Below are 20,437 nucleotides of genomic sequence, written 5' to 3'. Positions count from 1 at the left end.
CTGCTCACCGACCCGGCCCAGGTTGGGGACATGATACCACCGTTCACAGCAAAAGTTCTTCTGCTAGGATTGTAAGCTGAGCAGCTCTGTGTCAAAGAGCCTGGGATGAGGGTTGTCCTATGAGGAGAGATTGAGTGGACTAGGCCTAGACGCTGGAGTTTAGAAGAGTGAGAGGTGATCTCATTGAAACATACAAAATTCTGAGAGGGCTTAAGAGGGTAGATGCTGAGAGGATGTTTTCCCCTGGCTGGAGAGTCTAGAACGAGGGGGCATAGTCTCAGGATAAGGGGTCGGCCATTTAGGACTGAGATGAGGAGGAATTTCTTCTCTCAGAGGGTTGTGAATCTTTGGAATTCTCTACTTCAGAGGGCTGTGGATGCTCAGTCATTGAAGATATTCAAGACTGAGATTGATAGATTTTTGGGGTGTGCGGGAATCTAGGGATATGGGGATTGGGCGGGAATGTGGAGTTGAGGTTGAAGATCAGCGATGGTCTTACTGAATGGTGGAGCAGGCTCGAGGGGCCGTATGGCCTACTCCTGATCCTATTTCTGATATTCTTATGAAGGGGGTCACCTGACAAAAACAACAGTCGCAGTGCAAGTCAAACAGCGTCCCTGTCTTAAGATAAAGGCCCACTATTTAGGCTGTCTGCAGACTGAATTTATTTGTTCACTTTCGTACTGAGGACTCTTCAAAAACTCTTGAATGTTGTGTTAATGTGTCAATGATCAAACTTGTTGGGGAAGAGAGGAGAGACGGGAACCTAATTAAATAAAGTTTGTGGTATTTCCAGATCAGATTTTTGTATTGTTCCATTCACTGTAGGACAAGCTGACTGCACGGAGCTAAAGCTGAAACAGAGACAGGCTCACATCCAGACCCCTGGACAAAACCTACCTGGAGATTGCAGAGGGTGAACCAGGATCAAAGCAGTGCAGAGTGAGCTCAGAGAGGATAATGCAAACACAGCTGGAAAAGAAGCATTCCAGCAGCTGCGGCTCCGAGGAGGACAGCTACAAACTAGAGAGTGACTACCAGTTTTGTGGGCACGCTTTGAGGATCACTGAGGACTTCAGCAATGATTTTGCGATAGCAGGAGTAATTTGGCCACCTGTAAGTCCAATGTTTGGTGTAAATGCTTGGATCTGATAGAGAGAAATGAAACCCAGAGTCTCTACCTTCTACTACAACACCCCCACCGCCCCCCCACCACCACCACCCCCAAACCCCACCCCCCACCCAACCCTCCACCCGCCATGTTGAGGAACCTCTATTTGATGCATTGGGTTTGCAGACAAAATTCATAAGAACATAGGAATTGGTGGAAGAAAGATTAAGGTCCATCTTATTCACCGTTTACCTTGCTGGTAGTCACATGATACGGTGATAACCGAGTTGTAGAATATTTATCGCAATCCATCCCATCAGTGAGTCTCCAACAGACCCAGACATGAGGTGAGGAAACCCCCAGTGGTGGAGAGCTTTGGGAACCAGAGGTCCAAACTCACCTCTTCCTCATGTCAAGACTTCCCGCATGTCATGTCTCAAATTAATCATCTGTTGCTTCCCAAAATGTTATTTTCTGAAATAAATCTATTTTATTTTCATTTGAGTGCATCAATACTGACTGCTTCAATCATCTCCCCAGGGAGCCTGTTCCATAGATGGACCACTCGCTCACTGAAATATAGTTACTGCAGATTAGTTGAGAATTTACCGCCTTCAAGCACAGGAAAGAAACAGACAGAAAAGACCAGCTCCTCCAACAGGCCTTTTCCATTCTGCCGTATTGCAACTAAGGAGCATAACCCATAATATGTCCCACCCACCAGCAACCGTGTAATCTCCCGGGAGAGGCAAACAAACCTCGGACAATTTAGGAAAAATAATTCTGGGAAATTCATCCCCAATCCCCAAAGGCGATCAAAAAGAATTTGCAGCCACTGGAGGTATCTCAGCACACACCCACTGACCCTGTGTACACAATGATATTCCTCTCCTTCAGAAACTCACCCAACTCCCTTTGAACTGCAGTGAATCCACACTGACTGCACTGAGTGAAGTTGGTTGCGCACATATCTTCAACCAACCTTCCTTTATATGCTTGAGACAATGTCACACCTTACTGGGAACCATGTACATGGCTAGTAATAACCCCCGCCCCCTTCACCCACCCCTGACCAGGGCACCATGTACTGGGCCTGTACCACCCAGGGCACCATGTACTGGGCCTGTACCATCCAGGGCACCATGTACTGGGCCTGTACCATCCAGGGCACCATGTACTGGGCCTGTACCATCCAGGGCACCATGTACTGGGCCTGTACCATCCAGGGCACCATGTACTGGGCCTGTACCATCCAGGGCACCATGTACTGGGCCTGTACCATCCAGGGCACCATGTACTGGGCCTGTACCATCCAGGACACCATGTACTGGGCCTGTACCATCCAGGGCACCATGTACTGGGCCTGTACCATCCAGGGCACCATGTACTGGGCCTGTACCATCCAGGGCACCATGTACTGGGCCTGTACCATCCAGGGCACCATGTACTGGGCCTGTACCATCCAGGGCACCATGTACTGGGCCTGTACCATCCAGGGGAAACATGTACTGGGCCTGCACCATCCAGGGCACCATGTACTGGGCCTGTACCATCCAGGGCACCATGTACTGGGCCTGTACCATCCAGGACACCATGTACTGGGCCTGTACCATCCAGGACACCATGTACTGGGCCTGTACCATCCAGGGCACCATGTACTGGGCCTGTATTCTCCTGGGCACCATGTACTGGGCCTGTACCATCCAGGACACCATGTACTGGGCCTGCACCATCCAGGGCACCATGTACTGGGCCTGTACCATCCAGGGCACTATGTACTGGGCCTGTACCATCCAGGACACCATGTACTGGGCCTGTACCATCCAGGGCACCATGTACTGGGCCTGTACCATCCAGGGCACCATGTACTGGGCCTGTACCATCCAGGGCACCATGTACTGGGCCTGTACCATCCAGGACACCATGTACTGGGCCTGTACCATCCAGGGCACCATGTACTGGGCCTGTACCATCCAGGGCACCATGTACTGGGCCTGTACCATCCAGGACACCATGTACTGGGCCTGTACCATCCAGGGCACCATGTACTGGGCCTGTACCATCCAGGGCACCATGTACTGGGACTGTACCATCCAGGACACCATGTACTGGGCCTGTACCATCCAGGGCACCATGTACTGGGCCTGTACCATCCAGGGCATCATGTACTGGGCCTGTACCATCCAGGGCACCATGTACTGGGCCTGTACCATCCAGGGCACCATGTACTGGGCCTGCACCATCCAGGGCACCATGTACTGGGCCTGTACCATCCAGGGCACCATGTACTGGGCCTGTACCATCCAGGGGAAACATGTACTGGGCCTGCACCATCCAGGGCACCATGTACTGGGCCTGTACCATCCAGGGCACCATGTACTGGGCCTGTACCATCCAGGGCACCATGTACTGGGCCTGCACCATCCAGGGCACCATGTACTGGGCCTGTACCATCCAGGACACCATGTACTGGGCCTGTACCATCCAGGGCACCATGTACTGGGCCTGTACCATCCAGGGGAAACATGTACTGGGCCTGCACCATCCAGGGCACCATGTACTGGGCCTGTACCATCCAGGGCACCATGTACTGGGCCTGTATCATCCAGGACACCATGTACTGGGCCTGTACCATCCAGGGCACCATGTACTGGGCCTGTACCATCCAGGGCACCATGTACTGGGCCTGTATTCTCCTGGGCATCATGTACTGGGCCTGTACCATCCAGGGCACCATGTACTGGGCCTGTACCATCCAGGGCACCATGTACTGGGCCTGTATTCTCCTGGGCATCATGTACTGGGCCTGTACCATCCAGGACACCATGTACTGGGCCTGTACCATCCAGGGCACCATGTACTGGGCCTGTACCATCCAGGGGAAACATGTACTGGGCCTGTACCATCCAGGGCACCATGTACTGGGCCTGTATCCTCCTGGGCATCATGTACTGGGCTTGTATCCTCCAGGGGAAACATGTACAGGGCTTGTGCCATCTGCTGGATTTAACTATCTGTCTCGCACCATGTACTGGATTTATACCTGCCCTCGAACCATGGGCAGGGTTTGTACCCTTTCCTTGTACCGAGTTTGCACCCTCCCTGGATCCATGTTTTGGGTTCATATCCTCCTTGGCACCATAAATTGGGTTGATAATCTCCTGTGTACATGCACTAGTTTATACCATCCTGGGCACCATAAATTGGGTTGATAATCTCCTGTGTACATGCACTAGTTTATACCATCCTGGGCACCATATACTGGGTTTTCACCCTCCCTAGCACAATGAACTGGGTCTGTATCCTGCCAGGTATATGTACTCGCTATATGTCCTACTGATTAAGATTAGTAAGGAAAAAGTACTGGAGAAATTAATGGAACGAAAAGCTGACAAATCTGCTGGACCTGATGGGCTACATCCTTGGGTTATAGGAAGTGGCTGCAGAGATAGTGGATGCATTGGCTGTGATCTTCCAAAATTCCCTGGAATCTACAATGGTCTCTGTGGATTGGAAGGTAACAAATGAAACACCGCTATTCAAGAAAGGAGGCAGAGAGAAAACAGAGAATTATAGACCAGTTGGCCTGACACCAGTAGTAGGGAAAATGCTAGAATCTATTATTACGGATGTAGTAACAGGGCACTTAAAAAAATCCTAACATTATAAGGCAGAATCAACACGGTTTTATGAAAGGGAAATCGTGTTTGATCAATTCATTTCTAGGATGAGAGGGTTATCCTATAAGGTAGAATGGGCCTATATTCTCTGGAGTTTAGAAGGTGGTCTCATTGAAACATATAAGATTCTGAGTGGGCTTGACAGGGTAGATGATGAGAGCCTGTTTCCCCGGTTGGAGAGTCTAGAGGCCATAGTCTCAGGATGATTAGTCGGCCATTTAAGGCAGAGATGAGGAGGAATTTCTTCATTCAGAGGGTTGTGAATCTTTGGAATTCTCTACCCCAGAGGGCTGTGGATGCTCAGTCATTGAGTATATTTAAGTCTGAGATCGTTAGATTTTTGGATTCTAGGGGAATCAAGGGATTCGGGAATCAGGCGGGAAAGTGGAGTTGAGGTCGAAGATCAGCCATGATCTTATTGAAAGGTGGAGCAGGCTCGATGGGTCGTATGGCCTATTCCTGCTCCAATTTCTTATGTTCTTATGTTCTTAAATCTATTAGAGATTTTTGAGGATGTAACTACCAGGGTAGATAAAGGGGAACCAGTGGATGTAGTATATTTGGATTTTCAAAAGACATTGGATAAGGTGCCACACAAGAGGTTGTTACACATGATTAGGGCTCATGGGTTGGGGCTAATATATTAGCATGGATAGAGGATTGGTGAACGGACAGAAAACAGAGAGTAGGGATAAACGGGTCATTCTCAGGCTGGCAGGCTGTAACCAGTGGGGTGCCACAAGGATCAGTGCTGGGGCCTCAGCTATTTACAGTCTTTATCAATCAGGGCGGAGTGTAATGTATCCAAGGTTGCTGATGATACAAAGCTAGGTGGGAAAGTAAGCTGTGAGGAGGACACAAAGAGTTTGCAAAGGGATATAGACAGGTTAAATGAGTGGGCAAGAAGGTTGCAGATGGAGTATAATGTGGGGAAATGTGAAATTATCCCCTTTGGCAGGAAGAATGGAAAAGCAGAATGTGTTTTAAAAGATGAGAGACTAAGAAATGTTGGTAATCAGAGGGATTTGGGTGCCTTGTAAATGAATGATAGAAAGTGAACATACAGGTAGTCTAGTGAATAAAGCGAATGAGCTGAGGGCACAGATAGACACGTGGCAGTACGATATCTTAACTATTACATAAACATGGCTTAATGAGGGGCAGAAATGGCAGCTCAACGTTCCTGGTTACAGGGTTTTGAGAGGAGATCGAGAGGGGGATAAAAAAGGAGGGGGGTGGCAATTTTGGTTAAAGGAACAATTACAGCTGTGAGGAGGGATGATACGAGAAGAATCATCAAATGAGCCAATATGGGTTGAGCTAAAGAACAAAAAGGGGCAGTCACACCGTTGCGAGTGTACTATAGACCCCCAAACAGTCAGAGAGAGATAGAGGAGCAAATATGTCGGCAAATGTTTGAGAAGTGCATAAACAATAGGACAGTAATAGTCGGGGATTTCAACAAACCTAATATTAATCAGTGTGAAAGGTATAGTGGGTGCAGAATTCTTAAATTGCATTCAGGAGAACTTTTTTAGCCAGTACGTAGCGAGTCCAACAAGAGAGGGGGGTAGTTCTGGATTTAGTTTTAGGGAATGAAGCTGGGCAGGTGGAAGGAGTATCAGTGGGAGAGCATTTTGCTGGTAGTGATTATAATTCAGTTAGATTTAGCATAGTTATGGAAAAGGACAAAGATAGAACAGGAGTTAAAGTTCTCAATTGGGGAAAGGCCAATTTTACTAAGCTGAGAAGTGAATTAGCAAAAATTAACTGGAAACAGCTACTTGAAGGTAAATCAGTGTCAGAGCAGTGGGAGGTATTCAAAGGGGAGATTCAAGGGGTTCAGGGTAAACATGTTCCCACAAAGAAAAGGGGAGGGACTGCCAAATCTAGAGCCCCCTGGATGACAAAGAGCACACAGGGTAAGATAAGGCAGAAAAGGGAAGCCGATGTCAGACACCGAGAGCTCAATACTGCAGAAAGCCTAGAGGAGTATAGAAAGTGCAGGGGTGAAATTAAAGAGGAAATTAGGAAAGCAAAGAGAGGGCATGAAAAAATACTGGCAAGTAAAATCAAGGAAAACCCAAAGATGTTTGATAAATATATAAACAGCAAGAGGATAACTAAGGAAAGATTAGGTCCTATTAGAGACCAAAAAGGTAAACTATGTGTGGAGGTGGAAGATGTGGGTATGGTTCTTAATGAATACTTTGCATCTGTCTTCACAAAAGAGGGGGACGATGCAGAGATTGTAGTCAAGAAGGAGGAGTGTGAAATATTGGATGGGATAAACATAGTGAGGGAGGAAATATTAAGGGGATTAGCATCTTTGGAAGTAGATAAATCGGCAGGCCCGGATGAAATGTATCCCAGGCTGTTAAAAGAAGCAAGGGAGGAAATAGCGGAGGCTCTGACCATCATTTTCCAATCCTCCCTGGATACAGGCGTGGTGCCGGAGGATTGAAAGACTGCACCGTTGTTTAAAATGGGAGCGAGGGATGAATCGAGTAATTATAGGCCTGTCAGTCTAACCTCGATGGTGGGCAAATTATTGGAATCAATTCTGAGGGACAGGATAACTTAGAAAGGCACGGATTAATCAAGGACAGTCAGCACAGATTTGTTAAGAGAAGATCGTGTCTGACTAAATTGATTGAATTTTTTGAGGAGGTAACAAGGAGAGTCGATGAGGGTAGTGCGTTTGATGTCGTCTACATGGATTTTAGCAAGGCTTTTTACAAGGTCCCACGTGGCAGATTGGTCAAAAAAGTAAAAACCAATGGGATCCAAGGGGAAGTGGCAAATTGGATCCAAAATTGGCTCAGTGGCAGGAAGCAAAGGGTAATGGTCGATGGGTGTTTTTGTGACTGGAAGGTTGTTTCCAGTGGGTTCTGCAGGGCTCAGTACGAGGTCCCTTGCTTTTTGTGGTATATATTAATGATTTAGACTTAAATGTAAAGAGCATAATTAAGAAGTTTGCAGATGACACAAAAGTTGGTTGATCGTGAGGAGGAAAGCTGCAGACAGCAGGAAGATATCAATGGACATCTGAGATAGATACCTTTTTGGCAACCAAAGGTATTAAGGGATATGGGACAAAGGCAGGTATATGGAGTTAGATCACAGATCAGCGATGATCTTATCAAATGGCGGAGCAGGCAAGAGGGGCTGAATGGCCTACTCCTGTTCCTGTGTTCCTATGTTCCTATGACAGATATCAAGGGATAGGCACTGTTCTCTGCAGCTGATAATGAGAGTCCCGAAGGCTGTGTTGCCTGCCCAGTGCCAGGGTTCAGGACATCTGCTCTGGGCTGGAGTGGAACTTGCAGTGCGGTGGGGTGGGGGGGGGGGGGAGGATCCAGATGTTGTGGTCTACGTAGGTACCAATGACATAAGTAGGATGAGGGAAGAGGTTCTGCTTCGGGAGTATGAGCAGCTAGGGGCTAAATTAAAAAGCAGAACCTCAAAGGTAATAATCTCTGGATTATTACCTGAGCCACGAGCAAATGTGCATAGGGTAAATAAGATTAGAGATTTAAATTCGTGGCTCAAAGAATGATTTGGGAGAAATGGGTTTCGATTCATGGGGCACTGGTACCAATACTGGGGAAAGTGGGAGCTGTACCGTTGGGACGGGCTTCAACTGAACCGTACTGGGGCCAGTGATCTGGCAAATCGTATAACTAGGGCGGTAGAGAGGGCTTTAAACTAAATAACGGTGAGCGAGGGATCGAGTAAGTGAAGATGTGATAAATTAAAGAAAGAAGACAAGGCAAAAGAGCAAGGTAGCAATAAGGGAAATAATAATCAGAGAGTGGCAGGAAGGGACAGAGCATGCAAACTTGAGAGTGCGCCAGCAGATAACACGAGAGGTTGCAAAAATAGTAAAAAGACAGCACTAAGGGCTTTGTATCTGAATGAGCGTAGCATTCGTAACAAAATGGATGAATTGACAGCTCAAATAGAAATAAATATGTACGATCTGAGAGCCATTACAGAGACATGGCTGTAGGATGGCAAAGGCTGGAACCTGAATATTCAAGGGGACTTGACATTTTGGAAGGACAGGAAGCTCGGAAAAGGTGGAGGGGTAGCTCTTTTAATTAAGGATGACATGAGTATAATAGGGAGAAATGACCTGAGTTCTAAAGACCAAGATGTAGAATCAGTTTGGGTAGAGATAAGAAATAGTAAAAGCAAGAAGTCACCTGTGGGAGTAGTTTATAGGCCCCCTAACAGTAACAGGACAGTAGTAGGACAGGGTATTCAGGAAGGAATAATGGGGGCTTGCAAGAAAGGAACAGCGATGATCATGGGTGATTTTAATCTACATACAGATTGGAAGAATCTGCTTGGCAAAGGTAGCCTGGAAGATGAGTTCATAGAGTGCTTTCGGGACAGTTTCTTAGAGCAGCACGTTCTGGACCCAACTAGAGAGCAGGCTATTCTAGATCTGGTAATGTGTAATGAGACAGGATTAATTAATCAGCTCATTGTAAAGGAGCCTCTAGGTAGCAGTGATCACAATATGATTGAATTTCATATTCAGTTTGAGGGAGAGAAGAGTAGGTCCAAGACTAGTGTTTTAAACTTAAATAAGGGCAATTATGAGGGCATGAAGACAGAGCTGGCTAAAGTGAACTGGGAACTTAGGTTAAGGGATAGGTCATTAAATGTCTGCCACTGCATCTCCAATGAGATATTTAATAACAATCCGCAAAGATACATTCCAGTGAGAAAGAAAGACTCCAGGGGAAGGACGTACCATCCGTGGCTAACTAAGAAAGTTAAAGATAGTATCAGATTGAAAGAAAAAGCATACAATTCCGCGAAGATTAGTGGCAGGTCAGAAGATTGGACAGAATATAAAAAACAGCAAAGAATGACTAAAATAATAATAATGAGCGAGACATTATAGTCCGAGAGAAAGCTAGCAAGAAATATAAAAACAGATAATAAGAGTTTCTACAGGTATTTAAAAAGGAAAAGAGTAAGTAAAGTGAGCATTCATCAGAGAAACATAGAAACAGAGAAAATAGGAGCAAAAGTAGACCATTCGGGCCTGCTCCACCATTCAAAATGATCATGGCTGATCGTCTAACTCAGTACCCTGTTCCCGCTTTTTCCCCATATCCGTTGATCCCTTTAGCATTAAGAAATATATCTATCTCCTTCAAATGACTTGGCCTCCACTGCCTTCTGTGGTAGAGAATTCCACAGGTTCACCACCCTCTGAGTGAAAAGATTTCTCCTCATCTCGGTTCTAAATGGCATACCCCGTATCCTGAGACTGTGACCCCTGGTTCTGGACTCCCCAGCCATCGGGAACATCCTCCCTGCATCTAGTCTGTCTAGTCCTGTTAGAATTTTATATGTTTCGATGAGATCACCTCTCATTCTTCTAAACTCGAGTGAATATAGGCTTAGTCGACCCAATCTCTCCTCATACGTCAGTCATGCCATCCCAGGAATCAGTCTGGTGAACCTTCGTTGCACTCCCTCCATGGCAAGGACATCCTTCCTCAGGTAAGGAGACCAAAACTGCACACAATACTCCAGATGTGGTCTCACCAAGGCCCTGTATAACTGCAGTAAGACATCCCTGCTCCTGTACTCAAATCCTCTTGCAATGAAGGCCAACATACCATTCGCCTTCCGAACTGCTTGCTGCACCTGAATGCTCGCTTTCAGCGACTGGTGTACAAGGACACCCAGGTCACGTTGCACCTCCCCTTTTCCCAATCTATCACCATTCAGATAATAATCTGCCTTTCTGTTTTTACAACCAAAGTGGATAACCTCACATTTATCCATGTTATACTGCATCTGCCATGTTCTTGCCCACTCACCCAACTTGTCTAAATCACATTGCAGCCTCTTTGCATCCTCCTCACAGCTCACATTCCACCCCAGCTTTGTGTTGTCTGTAAACTTGGAAATGTGACATTAGTTCCCTCATGCAAATCATTGATATATATTGTGAATAGCTGGGGCCCAAGCACTGATCCCTGCGGTACCCCACTAGTCACTGCCTGCCACCCGGAAAAAGACCCGTTTATTCCTACTCTCTGTTTCCTGTCTGTCAACCAATTCTCAATCCATGCCAGTATATTCCCCCCAATCCCATGTGCTTTAATTTTGCACACTAACCTCTTGTGTGGAACCTTATCAAAAGCCTTCTGAAAATCCAAATACACCACATCCACTGGTTCTCCCCTATCTATTCTCCTAGTTACATCTTCAAAAAACTCCAGTAGATTTGTTAAGCATGATTTCCCTTTCATAAACCCATGCTGACTTTGTCCAATCCCGTTAATGCCCTCCAAGTGTTCTGTTATCACATCTTTTATAATAGATTCTAGCATTTTCCCCACTACTGATGTCAGGCTAACTGGTCTGTAATTCCCTGTTTTTTCTCTCCCTCCTTTTTTAAATAGTGGAATTACATTTGCCACCCTCCAATCTGTCGGAACTGTTCCAGAGTCTATAGAATTTTGGAAGATGATCACCAATACATCCACTATTTCCAGGGCCACTTCCTTTAGTACTCTGGGATGTAGATTATCAGGCCCTGGGGATTTGTCTGCCTTTTGCCCCATTAATTTCCCTAGCACTATTTTTTTTACTAATACTGGTTTCCTTCAGTTCCTCCCTCTCACTAGACCCTTGGTTCCCTAACATTTCTGGCAGGTTATTTGTGTCCTCCTTTGTGAAGACAAAACCAAAGTATGTGTTTAATTGTTCTGCCATTTCTTTGTTCCCCATTATAATTTCCCCCATTTCTGACTGTAAGGGACCAACATTTGTGTTAACTCATCTTTTTCTCTTCACGTGTTTATAGTTCCTCAAGGCAGTGTCCTAGGCCCAACCATCTTCAGCTGCTTCATTAATGACCTTCCCTTCATCATAAGGTCAGAAATGGGGATGTTCGCTGATGATTGCACAGTGTTCAGTTCCATTCGCAACCCCTCAAACAATGAAGCCGTCCGAGCCCGTAAGCAGCAAGACCTGGACAACATCCAGGCTTGGGCTCATAAGCGGCAAGTAACATTTGCGCCAGACAAGTGCCAGGCAATGACCATCTCCAACAAGAGAGAGTCTAACCACCTCCCCTTGACATTCAACAACATTACCATCGCCGAATCCCCCACCATCAACATCCTGGGGGTCACCATTGACCAGAAACTTAACTGGACCAGCCATATAAATACTGTGGCTATGAGAGCAGGTCAGAGGCTGGGTATTCTGCAGCGAGTGACTCACCTCCTGACTCCCCAAAGCCTTTCCACCATCTACAAGGCACAAGTCAGGAGTGTGATGGAATACTCTCCACTTGCTTGGATGAGTGCAGCTCCAACAACACTCAAGAAGCTCAACATCATCCAAGATAAAGCAGCCCGCTTGATTGGCACCCCATCTACCACCCTAAACATTCACTCCCTTCACCACCGGCGCACTGTGGCTGCAGTGTGTATCATCCACAGGATGCACTGCAGCAACTCGCCAAGGCTTCTTCGAAAGCACCTCCCAAACCCGCGACCTCTACCACCTAGAAGGACAAGAGCAGCAGGCACATGGGAACAACACCACCTGCACGTTCCCCTCCAAGTCACACACCATCCCGACTTGGAAATATATCGCCGTTCCTTCATCGTCGCTGGGTCAAAATCCTGGAACTCCCTTCCTAACAGCACTGTGGGAGAACCGTCACCACACGGACTGCAGCGGTTCAAGAAGGCGGCTCACCACCACCTTCTCAAGGGCAATTAGGGATGGGCAATAAATGCTGGCCTCGCCAGCGACGCCCACAACCCATGAATGAATTTTTAAAAAATATTTATAGAAGCTTTTACAGTCAATTTTTATGTTCCCTGCTAGTTTATTCTCATACTCTATTTTTTCCCTCTTAATCAATCTTTTTGTCCTCCTTTACTGAATTCTGAACTGCTCCCAATCCTCAGGTTTGCCGCTTTTTCTGGCAATTTTATATGTTTCCTCTTTGGATCTAATATTATCCCTAATTTCTTTTGTACGTCACGGTTGAGCATCCTTTCCTGTTTGATTTTTGCGCCAGACAGGAATGAATAATTGTTGTAATTCCTGCACACGTTCTTTAAATATTAGCCATTGCCTATCCACCGTCATCCCTTTCAGTAAAGTTCCCCAATCTATCCTAGCCAACTCGCACCTCATACTTTCGTAATTTCCTTTATTTAGATGCAGGACCCGAGTTTCGGATTCAACCACTTCACTCTCCATCTTAATGAGGAATTCTATCATTTTATGGTCGCTCTTCCCTAAGGGACCCCGCACAACAAGATTGTTAATTAATCCTTTCTCATTGCACAATACCCAGTCTAGGATCGCCTGTTCTCTAGTTGGTTCCTCAATGTATTGGTCTCGAAAACCATCACGTACACACTCCAGGAATTCCTCTCCCACAGTATTATTGCGAATTTGGTTTGACCAATCTATATGTAGATTAAAGTCACCCATGATTACAGTTGTACCCTTCTTGCATGCATCTCTAATTTCCTGTTTAATGCCCTCCCCTACATCTCCACTACTGTTTGGGGGCCTATAAACAACCCCCACCAACGTTTTCTGCCCCTTGGTGTTTCTTCGCTCCACCCATACAGATTCCACATTGTGATTTTCCGAGCCAATATCCTTCCTCACTATTGCATTGATTTCCTCCTTTACTAACAACACTACCCCACCTCCTTTCCCTTTTTGCCTGTCCTTCCTAAATATTGAATATCCCTGGATGTTCAGTTCCCATCCTTGGCCACCCTGCAGCCATGTCTCTGTAATCGCAACTGTATCATAACCGTTAATATCTCTCTGCGCTGTTAATTCATCTACCTTATTACGAATGCTCCGAGCATTCAGACACAATGGGCCCGATTTTAGCATTGGGTTTCGTGTGTGTTCTCGGCGGGGGGGCCTTGATAATCCCGATCCCCAGGTGCGGGACCGGAACGCGCCGCGATCCCGGCCACTTCCGGGTTCCACGCTGACGTGCGGGGCTGCGCGCGCAGCCCCCGCTGGTGGGAATCCCGCAGGCAATTAAAGCCAGCGGGATGCCATTTGAGTGTATTTACTTTGCTTGTTGAGGTCATTAAATGACCTGGTTCAGCTGTCTTATTAGGAAGTGTGGGATTTTACCTTCAACTCAGACTGTTTCACATACTCGGGGAAACAGTCTCACTCCAACCGGTCGTGTTCCAGCCAGCAGCCTGTGGCAGCTGCCAAGGTGCACCCCACAGGGGGGGAGAGCCCTCACCCACGCAGGAGGCCACCGCGTCACATAGGGCAACCCCTGCCCTCCACCACCCCCCGCCAAGCCAGAGGACAGACCGACGTGAAACCGCAGCCCCAGTGCGAGGAACCACCTACCTACCCTGCACAACCCCTCAGACCAACACCTGCCTGATGGGTGGTGCGTTGACATCCTCGGAGGACGAACAGCATGACCAGCCCCAGCAGCCTCGCAGTCCACACCATCCGCCTCATCGACGTGGAGCCCCCCAACACGTTGCTGCGGCACATCCACCTGCACAGCAGGAGGGAGGGCAACCGCAGAGAGAGATGCGTCGCAGGAGGCACTACCCTCGGCACAGGGTGTACAGACCGAGGCTCAGCTTCATGGACCTCCCCGAGGAGCAGTGCATACGGAGGCTCAGAGTCACTCGCCAGGTAGTCGCCGACATCTGCAGCCTCCTTAATGACGAGCTGCTCCCGGATGGACCAAGCAGCATCTTCTTACCCGTCGCCGTCAAAGTCACCACTGCCCTCAACTTCTTCGCCTCCGGTTCCTTCCAGGGTGCCACGGGGGACATCACCGGGGTCTGTCAGTCGTCTGCACACAAGTGCATAAGGCAGGTCACCGATGGGTTGTTCCACAGGGCCTCGCACTACATCAACTTCGCCATGGACGAGCGCAGCCAGATGGAGAGGGCGGTTGGATTCCATGCCATGGCCGGCTTCCCACGGGTGCAGGGTGTGATCGATTGCACCCACATAGCAATACGGGCACCTCCACATGAGCCAGGACTGTTCATCAACAGGAAGGGGTATCACTCCATGAACGCCCAGCTCATCTGTGACCACCGCCAGAGATTCCTACACGTGTGCGCCAGATACCCTGGCAGCTGCCGCGATGCGTTCGTCCTCAGGGAGTCCACTGTCCCACCCCTCTTCCACGCACCCAACACTGTCAACGGCTGGCTCCTCGGTGACAAGGGATATCCCCTGCACACGTGGCTTATGACACCTCTGAGGAACCCCATCACCGAGCCGCAGCGTCGATATAATGACAGCCACATTGCTACCAGGTCTGCAATTGAGCAGGCTATAGGGCTGCTCCAGATGCGCTCCAGGTGCCTTGATCGTTCTGGGGGAGCGCTCCAATACACGCCACTCAGAGTGGGACGAATTATAGTTGTCTGCTGTGCCCTGCACAACATGGCCCAACAGAGAGGGGTGCCGCTGGAGGAGGCCCCATGCACATCCACCACCCACATTGAGGACGACGATGAGGAGGAGGAGGAGGAGGAGGAGGAGGAGGAGGAACGACCCATGGGCTGAACACCGGCTCACCTGGATGCTCGTCAGGCCAGGGAGGCACTCATATGTCAACGGTTCTCGTAACATCAGACTGTCTGAGGCGTTCACATCTCATCACGTGCAAAGAGGAGCGGCCATAACAGCCCCCTCCACAGAAGAGTGGTGCCTGTACACCTGCACCCACTGTAGTGTGGCCAATGGGTGGGACCAGGTATCCGCCGTCATGATGAGCCGCACGGAAGGGACCTATTGCACAAGCCGCAGAATTATGGACAAGAGGTGGCAGCATTGGTGAGAAAAAGTGACTTTATTTCGTGTTGCCATTCAAAGACTGGAAATAAAAAGATAACAAATAGACAAACACCCTGGTGCAATCCCTGTGTGCTCACGGAACTTTGGGTTTTCGTTTCCTGGTACCCCTACGTGGTGCTACCCCTGTGGCTCCAGCAGAGGTGGTGGCAGGTTGCTCCTGTTCATGCCCTGACCGGGTAGATGCTTTGGGCCGACGCCCCCTGGGTTTCGGTGCCCGTGAGGGCACCTCCACATCCTTCCAGGCTGCAACCGGGGACATCCCCGGTGTCTCTCAGTCGTCTGCGCGGATGAGCCCTGCAAATACACCTACACCCACTCTGCAGTGACACACTGGGTGGCATCAGTGGTGGGTCCTCATAGGGATACCCAGGAGTGGGCATTATTGCATAAACCGGACAGGATTCGCGAAGACATGACAGTAGTGGTGCCAATATACTGTGTGATGTGAGTTGTTCTTTAATTCAATAGAAGTAAGAACCCTCAAACCCTCAAACACCCTTGTGCATCCCCTTCCTGCTCACGGCACGTTTGCCTTACGCTTCCTACTGCACATATGTGATGCATGCCCTGTGGCTGCAGCACAGGTAGTGGCAGGTTGAGTGAGGCTGGCCGTGAAAGAGATGCATCAGAGGGTGAGTATGAGATAGAGCCATGAGATTGTATGAGGATTGGGTTGAGTGGTAGTGGCAGGATGAGTACTGGTAAGGTGAGTAGGTGCAGATACGATGAGGATGAGGTTTGAGTGGGTATGAGGGGTGATGTGACAGAGTAGTGTTGGCAGTGCAGAAGGAGATGTGGGGTGGGGGCGGTGATGTGTCAGACGGAGTGTAGGGGAAAGACTTCGTGTTCTCACTGTGGCTGACCTACTGAGGTCATTGGAGCGCCTCCTGCACTGTATGCAGGTTTGTGATATGTTGGTGGTGCAGCTGACCCCCTCTGCCACCTCGGGCCAGGCCTTCCTGGTGGCAGAGGCAGGCTGCTTCCTCCCGCCCACCGGGGGGATGATCTCTTTCCTCCCCCTCCTCCTCACCCCATCTATTGATACCTGGAGTGAGGCATCATTAAACTGGGAGCAGCCTTCCCCCTGGGCTGCTCCATGCTGTAATTTTTACTTTTTGTTGCAGCATCTGTCAGTGGAGGACTGCCCCTTTAAATAGAGCTCCTCCAGCTGACAGATCTTACTGCGCATGCGCAGCCCGCCCGACGCGCAGATCAGCAGTGGGGAACCCGGAGGAGCAGGTAAGTGGATCCAATTAGTGGTTTGCCTGCTACGATCGCGTGGGAAACCCACTAATTTCACCGGACGCGTTTGGTACGTGCCCGCAGGCCGACCCGCCGGGAACCCGCACCCCTGGTAAAATCGGGCCCAATGTCTTTAGACTAGTCTTATTAAGATTGCCAGTCATCTTAGTTTTATTTTGCACTATGGCCCTATTTGTTTCTCGCCCTTGATTTCTCTGCCTTCCACTATTGCTTCTTCACATTTTAATTTTGTTTCTATCCTTGTTTCCCCCTCCTCTGTCTCCCTGCTCAGGTTCCCATCCCCCTGCCATTCTAAACCTTCCCCAACAGCACTTGCAAACACCCCCGTGAGGACATTTGTCCCGGTCCTGCTCGGGTGTAACCCGTCCTGTTTGTACAGGTCCCACCTTCCCCAGAACCGGTCCCAATGTCCCAGGAATCTAAATCCCTCCCTCCTACACCATCCCTGCAGCCACGCATTCATCCAGTCTATTCTGCTGTTCCTGTGTTCAATAGCACGTGGCACTGGAAGCAATCCTGAGATCACTACCTTTTAAGGTCCTGCTTTTTAATTTATCTCCTTACTCCTTAAATTCACCTTGCAGGACCTCATCCCTTTTTTTACCGATGTCGTTGGTACCGATATGGACCATGACTACTGGCTGTTCACCCTCCCCCTCCAGAATGCCCTGCAGCCGCTCCGTGACATCCTTGACCCTAGCACCAGGGAGGCAACATACCATCCTGGAGTCACGTTTGCGGCCGCAGAAACGCCTATCTGTTCCCCTTACAATTGAATCCCCTATCGCTATAGCCCTGCCACTCTTCTTCCTCCCCTCCTGAGCAGCAGAGCCACCCGTGCTGCCCCGAACCTGGCTCTTGCCGCTTTCCCCTGATAAGCCATCTCCCCCAACAGTATACAAAGCAGAATATCTGTTTGAGAGGGAGATGGCCCCAGGGGACTCCTGCTCTACCTGCCTAGTCCTTTTACTCTGCCTGTCAGTTACCCATTTCCTTTCTGCCTGTGTAATCTTTACCTGCGGTGTGACCACCTCACTGAACGTGCTATCCACGATAGTCTCAGCTTCGCGGATGCTCCACAGTGAATCCACCCGCAGCTCCAGCTCCGAAATGCGGTTAGTCAGTAGTTGCATCTGGAGACACTTCCTGCACACATGGTCGCCAGGGACACTGGTAGTGTCCATGACTTCCCACATAGTGCAGGAGGAGCATATCATGGGTGCGAGCTCTGCTGCCATGACTTGCCTTAGATTTACATTGCTTTCACCTCTCGGACTCTCTGCCCGCTCTGGGACTCTCCATTTACACCGCGCTCACCTCTCGGACTCTCCTCCCGCTCTCAGACTCTCCTTTTACACTGCGCTCACCTCCAGAGAGTGAGTCTGGGGAATTAATAATGGAGAATAAGGAAATGGCGGATGAATTGAACAGATATTTTGCGTCCGTCTTCACTGTAGAAGATACAAATAACATGCCAGAAATAATTGTGAATCAAGAGGTGAAAGGGAGGGAGGAAATTAAAACATTTACAATCACCAGGGAACTGAAAGCTGACAAGTCCCCAGGTCCTGACTGACTTCATCCTCGGGTCTTAAAAGAAATGGCTGCAGAGATAGTAGATACATTGGTATTAATTTTCCAAAATTCCCCAGATTCTGGAAGGGTCCCATCAGATTGGAAAATAGCGAATGTAACTCCTCTATTCAAGAATGGAGGGAGACAGAATGCAGGAAACTACAGGCCAGTTAGCTTAACATCTGTCATAGGGAAAATGCTAGAATCTATTAGTAAGGAGATTATAGCAGGGCACTTAGAAAATCTTAATGCAATCGGGCCGGGTCAACATGGCTTTGTGAAAGGGAAATCATGTTTGACTAATTTATCAGAGTTCTTTGAGGAAGTAACACGCAACGTAGATAAAGGGGATCCTGTGGATGTGGTGTACTTGGATTTCCAGAAGGCTTTTGACAAGGTGCCACATCAAAGGCTACTACACAAAATAAGAGCTCATAGTGTAGAGGGTAACATATCAGCATGGATAAAGGATTGGTTAGCTAACAGGAAACAGAGAGTAGGCATAAATGGGTCATTTTCAGGTTGGCAAGATGTAACGAGTGGAGTGCCACAGGGATCAGTGCTTGGGCCTCAACTATTTACAATCTATATCAATGACTTGGATGAAGGGACCGAATGTATGGTTGCTAAATTTGCTGATGACACAAAGGTAGGTAGGAAAGTAAGTTATGAAGAGGACATAAGGAGTCTGCAAAGGGATATCGATAGGTTAAGTGAGTGGGCAAAAATTTGGCAGATGGAGAATAATGTGGGAAAATGTGAACTTGTCCACTTTGTCAGGAGGAATAGAAAAGCAGTATATTATTTAAATGGAGAGAGATTGCAGAACTCTGAGGTACAGAGCGATCTGGGTGTCCGAGTACATGAATCACAAAAAGTTAGTATGCAGGTACAGCAAGTGATTAGGAAGGCAAATGGAATGTTGTCATTTATTGCAAGGGGAATGGAATATAAAAGTAGAGATGTTTTACTACAGTTATACAGGACATTGATTAGACCACATCTAGAATACTGTGTGCAGTTTTGGTCTCTTTATTTCAGAAAGGACATAATTGCTTCAGAGGCAGTTCAGAGAAGGTTCACTCGACTGATTTCTGGGATGAGGGGGTTATCATTTGAGGAAAGGTTGGACAAGTTGGGCCTGTATACACTGGAGTTTAGAAGAATGAGAGGTGATCTTATTGAAACATATAAGATTCTGAGGGGACCAGAAGGGGTAGATACTGAGAGGATGTTTCCCTTGTGGGAGAGACTAGAACTAGGGGCCACAGATTAAAAATAAGGGGTCTCCCATTTAAGATGGAGATGAGGAGAATTTTTTTATCTCAGAGAGCGGTGAGTCTGTGGAACTCCCTTCCCCAGAGTGCGGTGGAGGCAGGGTCATTGAATATTTTTAAGGCTGAGTTAGATAGTTTCCTGATTAATAAGGGAGTCACAGGTTATAGTGGGTAGATGGGAAAGTAGGGTTGAGGTCACAATCAGATCAGCCATGATCTTATCAAACGGCAGAGCAGGTTTGAGGGGCCAAATGGCCTACTCCTGCAATTAATTTGTATGTTTGATGTTCGTATGACTAGTCAGGTGGGCAGAAAAGTGGCAAATAGAATTCTATCCAGAGAAGTGTGAGGTAATGCATTTGGGGAGGGCAAACAAGGCAAGGGAGTACCCAATAAATGGGAGGATACTGAGAGGTGTCGAGGAAGTGAGGGACCTTGGAGTGCATGTCCACAGATCCCTGAATGTAGCAGGACAGGTAGATGAGGTGGTTAAGAAGGCATACGGGATACTTTCCTTTATTAGCCGAGGCATAGAATATAAGAGCAAGGAGGTTATGCTGGAACTGCATAAAACACTAGTTAGGCCACAGCTTGAGTACTGCGTACAGTTCTGGTCACCACATTACAGGAAAGATGTAATTGCACTGGAG

General features: G+C 48.2%; 1 protein-coding gene across 1 annotated transcript in view; it reads left to right on the top strand.

Moving 5' to 3' along the window:
- Window positions 1-960: 960 nt before the first annotated feature.
- The window catches only part of LOC137309196 (EEF1A lysine methyltransferase 3-like), a 37,186-nt gene continuing 17,709 nt past the window's right edge, over window positions 961-20,437 (top strand). Inside the window, exon 1 of the mRNA XM_067977460.1 lies at window positions 961-1,116. Within this exon, the coding sequence (XP_067833561.1) occupies window positions 961-1,116 (156 nt within the window). The remainder of the gene's footprint in view (window positions 1,117-20,437) is intronic.

This window comes from Heptranchias perlo, chromosome 3 (assembly GCF_035084215.1).
Source record: "Heptranchias perlo isolate sHepPer1 chromosome 3, sHepPer1.hap1, whole genome shotgun sequence".
Taxonomy (NCBI): Eukaryota; Metazoa; Chordata; class Chondrichthyes; order Hexanchiformes; family Hexanchidae; genus Heptranchias; species Heptranchias perlo.
Note: the sequence above shows the minus strand (reverse complement) of the source record. Positions and strands in the feature narration are given on the sequence as shown.